The sequence below is a fragment of the Nanorana parkeri genome, unplaced genomic scaffold (assembly GCF_000935625.1).
Source record: "Nanorana parkeri isolate BGI_ZX_2015 unplaced genomic scaffold, ASM93562v1 scaffold816, whole genome shotgun sequence".
Taxonomy (NCBI): domain Eukaryota; kingdom Metazoa; phylum Chordata; class Amphibia; order Anura; family Dicroglossidae; genus Nanorana; species Nanorana parkeri.
In genome coordinates, this window is record NW_017307084.1 from 307282 (window position 1) to 317682 (window position 10401).

The 10401-nt window shown below is 38.4% G+C and overlaps 1 protein-coding gene across 1 annotated transcript in view; it reads right to left on the reverse strand.

The window, feature by feature from the left end:
* The window catches only part of THEMIS (thymocyte selection associated), a 33202-nt gene extending 27583 nt beyond the window's left edge, over positions 1 to 5619 (reverse strand). The window contains exon 1 of the mRNA XM_018565133.1: positions 5529 to 5619. Coding sequence (XP_018420635.1) covers positions 5529 to 5619 — 91 coding nt within the window. The remainder of the gene's footprint in view (positions 1 to 5528) is intronic.
* Positions 5620 to 10401: the final 4782 nt, after the last annotated feature.

A 10401-nucleotide genomic window follows, 5' to 3' on the forward strand; every position in this document is an offset into this window, starting at 1 on the left:
ATATTTATTTAGTGTCACATGACAGTCTTTCTAAAACAATACAGACTAATGATTTCAGGACAGTGCCAGAGCACCAGGGCCCAGGCCAGAGCTGCAATTTCTGTGACCCTGGTAGTTCTCATGAAAATGGCAATTATTGGCACTGACATATATAGAGATAGATATAAAATATATATACCTCTATATTACCTTATTTATACAATATATATATATTAAAAATGTTAACTAAGCTTTCAAAATATTCACATGGTACAATTTGCTATGAAGGTACATATTCAGTGTATTCTAGTGTATCTACTGTACTGGTTCTGTGTATTTTGTGATGTCAGGTTTGAATTATTCATGCTCGTGTTTTAGTTTTTAAACTTGTGGTTTATGGTCTTTATGGCACAAGTTGGCAGAAGTGTCTCTGGAGAAAACAAACAGGTAAAGGTAATGAACCTAACAGTGTCTAGACAGCTTCCTTGGCTTCACTGACTGCAAAAACACAACGCGTTCTGTCAGAGAAACAGCGGACTACACAGCACCTTATCATTTCATACTTATTCCAGACATGGTAGTGTACAAGCCTTATCAAATAGCCAACAACTGGTAAGGTTTGCACCTGTTTTATTACTCACTTCTATGTACACAAGACCCTTCAAGAGATTAGTACTTTTGTATTATTCAAGGAATTCCATGCTTAGCAACACTAAACCTTTACCATTCATGCAGATCTGAATCACAAACCATTCTAGGATTATAAAGCATGAATATTAACAACGTGTTATGCTTAGCAACACTGAAAACCTTACTATCCATACAGGTGCAAATCCAAAGCCTTTCATGAATTATAACACATAGATATTAGCTATATTAATCATGATAGTTGTTGAAAAAATAGCAATAACAACAGTGAAAAGAGATATGAAATGCTGGTACATTCAAATCTTACAAAATTCTAAAATAACATTTCTCATATGTCTCTTGAACTCTCCCTCTTTTACCCAACATCCAGAAAGTACAATTTAGCTAGGCAGAATAAAAACACTATACTTTATAGTTCTTAAAACATTTAACATAATAGTAAGTAAAAGCTTGAAAAATATGTTCATCACAATATTTCAGAATCCTAATGATCTCTAATAATCTCTATATCTATCTCTCTTTCTCTGTTTTTCTATCTCTCTCTCTGCTCTTGATTGAGTTGCCGCATCTTTTGTGTGCAAACAAGCAAATCTCATAGAATTTACTATGTGCAGATTGTGCACACAGAGTATATATAAGGAAGCTACTAACCTTACAACAAAGTGAAGGAACCTGAGCCAGCCAAGACAATCATATATATCTCCTATGCATAAACCTGCTTTGATGCACGGCGTACAATATCAAAATATCACAAAAATATGGTTCCTACCACACAACACCTGTTTTATCAGAGCCGTATAGAAAAAAACCTAAATTTATTTTCATTGTATTTTACAGCATTCTTACAATATCAAAAAGTTTATTAATTCGCAGACTGCCAATATTATTAAAAAAAGACAAACAATTTTAAAAAATACTTAATTATAAGAATCTAACCATAGGAATTCAGGGTATCTGTTTGTATCACTACTGTACCAACATGAAAGATATCCAAAGATTGTACTTCCAATAGCCACAAGTTTAAGTGGTACACTAGAAGTCCCAAAATATTTAGAATGCTCAGGATAATATTGCCACTACCATCTCAACATTTCATAACCTAGATGGATACTTAGGCTATATATCTGTAATTCAAGGTAGTGGAACTCCAACCACAGATTCAGTACACAATATATCCACATAGATAATCATTATGAGGGTTTTATATGATAATGCAGAGGCACACTGCAACCACACATGCATATGCATGTGCACAACCTAGCCTAAATTCGGCCATAGAGCACAAATAACTGTCTGTGTTAATTAAAAGTCCACACTGGTAAACACTCTTGTTGCATGGATTATTTAGCTAAGGTTTAAAGTGCACCAAAGTATCTTTCCACTCAAATGATAGGCATTATTGAGCCAGGTTTAAAGTGTGCCAATTTACTAACCTTGTAGCTTGGTATAGAATGCACGCTCCAGCATCTGAATGCATTTGGTTTATGTCCAATGGTTTTATGTCTGTCTTATTTTTGTTAGAATTTTTAAATATGCACACTAGGTAGGAATAAAACTGCATCAGGTGTGCATGGCTATTACTAAAAGAAGACTGTAAAAAAAATCAAGGCTAAAAAGCCTTATCAAACCATGTGAATAATGATATTGTACTGTACACGTGTGCATCTTTGTGCACATGCACAGAAAATCAAGCGCTAGCTGGCATATGAGATTCCATACACTGGCGCTGGTCAACCTGTTACAGCCACATTTCATTGTTCAGCAATAGGCATGAGCATGGTCCAAACCTGAGCTTCTCTGAACAAGGAAGTGTCATGGGCATTTCCACTAATCTGTTTAGGTTGAGCATTCCAAACCTGAGCTCATCTCTACTTAGCAAGCCAATCACAGTTTAAAAAAATAGAATCTTACTTCATTTATAAGTAAAATGTTGAAATTTTTTAGTGCACCTTATAAGTGCAGAAGACAGATAAGCTTTATTTGAATGTTCAAGCTTATGGCAAACTATGTGCACATTGTACGCATTAAATATCAGTGTACAATAGGTTCAAGGATTGCAGTAGCAATGTGCACATCTACGCGCACCAGGCATAGGGGAATATACTATTTAAAAAGATACTGTACCATGAAAGCATTATACATTTTATAACAAGTAAAAGTAACCTTTTCTCAGAAGATAAACACAAATGTATTTCACATTTAGATTTATATTTCCAATAGTATATAAATTATATATGAATTGCATATTTTAACAAATGCATTATTCTTTATTTGAAAGTATTATACGTATCCTATTCCAGACAAGTTGGGTCTAAGTCTCCTTAGTTTATTTTTATGCTTTGTTACTGTCACTTAGCAGTTGTTTTTCAAATGATGCACATTTCTAAAAGAAAACAGTTTTCCAAAGCAGCCATTTGGTCAGTTTAGAATGGAAACCTGTTAGTGGTTGCTTTGGAACATGTTCCAATTTTCCATGTCCTTTTATCAGGCAGACATTGTTATTCAAGGGAATGGAGGATGTGTTCTTTTCATGAACTTTTATAGACCAAGATGTACAGATTTCTCAATGTAAACACACAAAAGGAATGCTTTCATACAATCAGGGTTGTCTCTAATTAAAAATAAACAATTATATTTTGTTGTATATAGAGTAAAAAATCAATTAACTATTGAAAATTTTCTTTTTCTGTTCTACATACAACACATTCAATTTCTTTTGGAATTTCTTTTTAATCACTAATGCTTATTAAAAAAGTTTTAGTAAAATCAAGAAGAGCATGGTAATAAAGAAACAGAAAGTAACTATCCACAAGGGAAACCACATGTAACAAGTCATCATGTATCTTAAATCTAACAGGTCAACCTAACAGGTCACTTTGACCAAACAACAAGCTGCATATAATAAGAGGCTTCATGGCTTAAAGTTGTGTCTTCCTGCTTACATTTCTGTGTGGATATTTCCTGACATTATAATGCAGCTCCTTGCTAAATGTACAGAATTACATTGTGTGCATCTATACATCAGATCATATATATTATATATCTTATATGTGGTTCAGACTATTAATTCAGTCTTTGATGTCTAATTGTAAATATTACCCCATTGTTAATAATGAAAGTTGCTGCTTCTCTGCAACCCAAATATCATTATAAAAATGTGATTAAAAGTTCAAAGCAAGTTCTCCTTTATTTGGTAGCTAAGTAGTTCCAGGTTGAGCAAGTCAGGACACTGCATGTGCCCTGACACAAGAAAAAGACAAAGTGATCAGGATAGGTGCTGCAGGCTCAGAGACCATGGGTTCATTTACTACATTTTCAGTTAGTAGAGAGAAGTAGTGGCCACCCTATCACGTGCATGTGACTTCTAAATTCTTGGTACTTCTGCATGTCCCCCTGTCTCTTAGGCATTTTTAATTGTCTAGTGAGGCAGCCCATCATAGTGAAGACTGAATGCAAAAGTTTTGGATTCAGTTCTATTTTAAGGATTTTGCAGGCATATGATCCACAATTAAACAATTATACCAAGCAGATGCTAATGATCAACAAGATAGCATGTTGGTTAAAATTTAATTATTAAATTAAACAAAATCAGCTGTGTAAGAGGAGTGAAACTGGATGAGGAAAAGCTATGCTCTACAAACTAAGTCACAGACGAAAGTTTATTGTAAAAAATCCTTTTCTTGACTTTTTAAATTTTGTTAATGTATTATTTTATATGGCAATGCAGTGATCCTGTTGCTGGCAACATTTTGCTAAGAGATCACTCATTTTCTTCGACTGTGTCACTTTCTTGCTGGTTTTATTCTGATTTTACTACTTTGTTGGGGAGCGAGATACTGCAGAATGTCAAACAGTGTATGAGTAGATGAAAGGTCTCTTGAGTGACCCTGTTGCTGGCCATTTTCTAGCAGTGTAATATGGCCCTAAAGGGTAAAAACAAAGATGTGATACTGCAATGAAGTTATATTTATTTTTCCATAACTGTTTTAATAAATTACTTCTTTTTTTTTTGCTATGAGGGGTTATCCTAATGGGTCAGACCACTGAAAAAAAATAGCTATGGCTATAAGCCGACAGGGTAAACCACCATTTCGCTTCATATATGTTCAAAAAGCTCCAGCAAGATCAGTCCACAAGGGTATCTAGCTCGCTCCCCCTTAGTGGAAGCTTGTTCTTCCTGATAAAGGAAGAGAATCTCCATGCTATTCCGGGATTTTTACATGATGTAAGAAAAGCATTTAGAGAAAACGGCAGATCAGCAGACCTGTGTAGAGGTCTGTCTCCGAAAAGTCAAACAAGATTTTGGCCCCATTTACTTTTCATTACATATCAGCCACGCCAAAACTAAAATATAATTTTTGGATGTGCAGACTTTCTTAAATTTGATCATTTTCACACATTCATATAAAACAATCAGAATATGTATAAAGGTTGTTCTTGTGATTGTACTACGTCCTTTTTGTTGTACAAAATTGTTTTATGTTTCAATGGCACAAAAAAGAAGCCGTTCAATTTAAAACAAACAAGAAAGAAGAATTAGTGTGATATTGTTTCTTATTATATACCGAGTTACATGCTCTCTAACTGAATGAGACTGAAGGCTATCACCCTGTAAGGCTGTGACTGATGTAGCAGACATCAGCTATAAATATAAAGAAATTAAAGCCTTATATCTCCGAAATACCATGCATCTCCACTAACAAGCTTTAAGAACGTTAACATCACATTTCCAGAGATAACTAATTTTCTAGTTTACTTCACTGAAACTTATTTAGAGGCCCATTAAATGTGTAATTATAAAGCCTATTAAACTCCTACTGCGGCGTTTCTATTCCATTTGGTAATCCCACATGCTATTATATGTTAGCTGAAATACCTGCGTAAAGCAATCACAGAATTACCTCCATGATAAAATCCAGACTGAATTTGCAGGATCCTTGGAAGTGTTTTGAGGTCCAAGGACTGAATAAATTTCTGGAGCGTAGTTGTCATGGTCCAAGGTTAGACATGCACTCAGCTAAAATTCATACTCTGAAAGAGCAGAGGTCTAGATCATCCAGCTACAGAAACCGTTTTAAGTTTTTTGGGTTACACACAGGAAGAGACTTTATATGTCACAGACTAAAGCTCAGTTCCTGTTCTCACCTGCCTCAAAACTCAGATAGAGCTTTGTTCTGACACCTGCAAGTAGCTGAGACCCTACCCTGGATATCCGAGTCCTGAATCTCTCCGAATTATACCCTTAATAAAGTACTATTCTAGGCTAATAAAAAGCTTGCTTATAGTCACGCATGAAGGAATCTATATCAGGTCATTATATGACCGCCTGGATATTACGATTCTATTATGGACATTCACTCTACTGAGACTTCCACCACTCTGATTGAATATCTAATGCTGCAGCATAACAACTGTTTTTACAACATCTGATAGAGACAGCAAAAATGTATTTGCATTATCTGTTAAAAAAAATCTTTTTATATATATAGATAGATCTATATATAGAATGTGGGATGATTGTTGGTGCTCGGAGCCATGGAGCGAGTATCAGCAAACCAGCAAAATTAGTTAAATGTTCAAGTGCAGCTGTTGTTAAAGTGTTTAAAGACTGGACTGTCAGATGAAAATCTGGGTCTGAACGTGGGAATTGTGGCCGTCAGTGACTAGTCAATGTTAGGGCAGAACGGAGAGTGGCAAGACTGGTACAAGACAACAGAAGGGCAACAGTGCATCACATTACTGCAGATCTTAATTAGGGATCCTCTCAAATGATCTCTGAACGCACTGTTCGCCATACACTGCATCGTATGGGATATGGAAGCCGAAGGCCTGTTCCAACACCTATGTTGTCTGCAGTTAACAAGATAAAACGTCTCCAATTCGAACAGGAACACAAGGATTGGACAGTCGAGCATGGGAAAAAAAGTAATGTGGTCCGATGAATCACGTTTCCAGTTGCATCATGCAGATGGCAGAGTGAGAATTTGGCAGAAACAGCATGAAAGCATGCACCCCACATGCATGAGTACAAACCTTCAAGCTGATGGGGCAGTGTTATGGTTTGGGGCATGTTTTCCTGGCAGGATTTGGGCCCTTTAATTCATGTGGAACAACGTCCGAATAGCACAACACACCAAAGTATCGTTGCTGATCAAGTTCATCCTATCATGTTGATGGCATACCCCAATGGAGATGGCTTCTTCCAACAAGACAATGCGGTGCTCGTATTGTGCAGGAGTGGTTTCAAGAACATGAGGGAGACTTTACCTTGCTTAGGTGGCCCCCACAATCACCAGATCTCAATCCAATTGAGCATATGTGGGACGAAGTTGAAAGAGCCATCAGGCAGCTGGTTCCACAGCCATCAAATCTCACAGAACTGGACAGTGCTATTCATCAGGCATGGTGTCAGATTCCTTGCATCACCTTTCAACATCTCGTGGAGTCAATGCCAAGAAGAATTGCTGCAGTATTGAAGGCAAAAGGTGGCCCAACGAAGTACTGATGGGGTGGTCATAATAATCTGGCCACTATATATATGCATTCAGTTGTTCAATTCTTGCCATTGCTGCATACTCTAATATAGCCAACAGTTATTTAGTTTTTTTTAATAATAAAGTAAAACTCTCCAAATGCCATAATGAGTATGGTTTAAAGCTGTTTATATTTCCACTGAAGCATACAGATGTTCTCTGTTAAAGCTGATCTCTGGGCAAATAAAAAAGACAAATTAATGCAGCTCTGTATAAATTAATACAACCATAAACGGTATTTCTTTGAATGTAAGCAGTACCTGAATGTGACATCAATCAGAATGTAAAGTAATTGCCCGGCTTCCTGATTGCCCGGGAAGCCGGCTCCATGCCAGCGGAAGCACCGGTATCTGTACTCGGTATCGGCGAGTACCGAAACCATAATATCGGTTTTCTACCGGTTTTCAGACTTCTCACATGAATGTAACCATCCTATTCCACACAAACTCTAGCAGTGTATTTTAGAGCAAACAGCTATTGAAATAAAATGTCATCTAAAAAGCAATGGAAGGAAAACTGAAAAGCAACATTCCAAATCCACCTCCTCACAAATTTGTTCTGGAGATAACAGGGAAAGTATCTTCGGTAAAATCAAAATGCATCAGCACAAGCACAACGGCTGCTTGGGAGAGAGGGTAAGGGTACAGGACCCCCAGGATGTAATAGATTCCAAAAATTATAGAACAAAGTATTTGCAGCCTTCACAGATAGAGGACCTTTAAGCCAATTTCAGCAATCTGTGTCTTGAGCTGCTGGCTATGCTGTAGTTGATGCAATACCTACCAATCAATTTTAGTATAGATCACCATGCTTCAGTAGAAGATCAACTTCTCAGGCACCTTCTGAAGTCACTCTTTGTCATCTCCATCTTCAGCTTCACTGGCTGAACCTCAGACCCAGGCCTCAGTCTGAGGGCATAATTTCCCTTCTTAGGGAGCATGCCTAGTAGGGTCAGAAAATCCACATCACCCTCCTCAGGCAGGAGGCCCCAAGGGGGGAAAAAAGACTCTCACATGGTCAACCCCGAATATTTAGGTCTTCCTCCAGCATGCACCACTGGCCTTGAACCTCTTAGTGATTGCCTAGGGAAACACAGGCATTCATAACATTTTTGGTTGCTCTTCTCTGTGGCAGGTCACACCCAGCAGCAGGCAGATGCAAACAATAACAGAGAACTTAGGAGAGACCAAATGAGCACAGACTATTAAATCAGAATCAGACCGACTACAATCTGCCAGCTCTAAATTTAAAGTCACTCCTGCTCAAGGCAGGTGGCTACATACCTTTATTATTTCATTGGGCAGCACTGCCATGAAATGGACCATAGTAACTCATAAGACCTAGTCAAACAGTACTCTGGCATATACTTGTCTACTAAAATACTTGTCCTACCATGTTGGGACTTGTGAGGCAAAAAATAATTTAAATACAGTTAAAATCAAAGAGTCTGATTAATTTCCAACGGATCACCTCAAAATCATTTAAGACTTTTAAGTTATGTTTACCTACCATGGTAGTATACATTCAGGATATCTTACGTTCTTTCTGCTGCTATGCCTAATCTGATATTTTCTAATGTATGATGTGGATAATTTTTCAAATGAGGGAATTTAGTTGGAAACTGCATTTCTTGGTTGGCTTTGTTTGACTTATACCTTCAATAAACTTTAATTATGTAAAAAAAAAAAAAAAATAAGGAAATAGTTTCCTTAAACTAACATAATGTTACAGTTCAAGTACAGTAAAATCAAACACAGTGATGAGGTATATAATCATCATTACTGACTTTACTCGTGATTAGAAGTGATGGAAGCTTCTCCAATCAGCTATATGTAATCTTTTACTTCCCAATTCACAGTCACAGTACAGTCAGCTAAAGAACACGCGTCTTGCTGTTGCAGATAAAAAGGATCTACTATGTTAAAGTAACTAAGCAAGCCAGGGACAATTTGAAAGAATAAATGTTGTCTAAATTAGCATGTTAAAACTCAAAATGAAACACCAAAGCAGGGGGAAAAGAACTGGGAAAGAGTTGCCTTATTTAAGATATATTAAAATCAACTCAAGCACACTGATTAGTTTAGATTGATATCAATCATCTGGGACAAAAATAATACAATTATCAAAGAATATACCAATCAATACAGCTTTCAGGCACACCACTAGCAATGTCTGTAAAAGGAGATTTTGGTTACATCCTATTTTGTGCTAGAGTGTGTCTGTCCATATCCCTTTTAAAGAGCTCAATCTGCAATACCTGCTAAACAATCCTATTTTTCCAATGTACTCATAGCAGCCTTCAGAAGTCTACAATCCTATTTTTCCATTGTACTTATGGCAGCCTTCAGAAGTCTATCAGAGTATGGCGCATCAACAAGAATAAGGTAATTTCACGTGTGCAGTAGGAAGTGGGGCCAGCCAGGGGCGTCCCTACACTTTTCGCTGCCCGAGGTGTGGTGGTGGTGGTGGTGTTGGGGTTTGCTGGCAGTGTACATTAGGGGGAGGGGAGGGTGGTGTTAGCAGTGCATGTTATGTGCGGGGGGGGACTTGGATGGGGGTAACATGAGCCACCAACACCCCCCCAACCATCTAACACCCCTTTTAACCTGCACCGGCAGAGGCTGCACCTTCCCATACCCGTGTTCCACCAATCAGCGGGCAGCATGATGCTGTTGCTAGGGAGGTTATTCTAAAAAAGCCCCGACTGCCATCTCTGCAGCTACCTTTGTGAGGTGGAAACGTGTTGCCAATTTGCAGTGAAATGGGGAATTATGAAGGGAGAAGGGGAGCGGTTAGGACTCTGGGGGCCCAGGGTGCCCTTCTGTTAGGTGGGGGTGCACAGTACCTCTGTTTGGTGTCCAGCCCAGCTCACTGATGTCACTAGTTGCCAGGAGCTGGGCTGATGCCAGCAAGAGCATCCTGCTCAGCTGCTGGCAACCAATGATGTCAGTGAGCTTGGTGGGAAGCCGGACAGAGTGTCACAGGTTAAGAGCTTTTAGCAACTTGGGGCTCTCTGACTGGAAAAGGGGCGGCAGGCAGGCAACCGACTCAAGCTGCCTCATTGTAAGGACGGCCCTGGGGCTAGCCATGACATTTTCCCTGCAAAAGCTGTGTGATGCTGGACAGGGCCACTGAAATGTGGACAAAGGGAAGTATTTTACCAGGCAGGCTGCACTTAAAAGCGGGGGGCGGGGGGGGGGGGGGAGGGGGCTTATAGGAATCTGGGTGCCCCTTTTAAAAA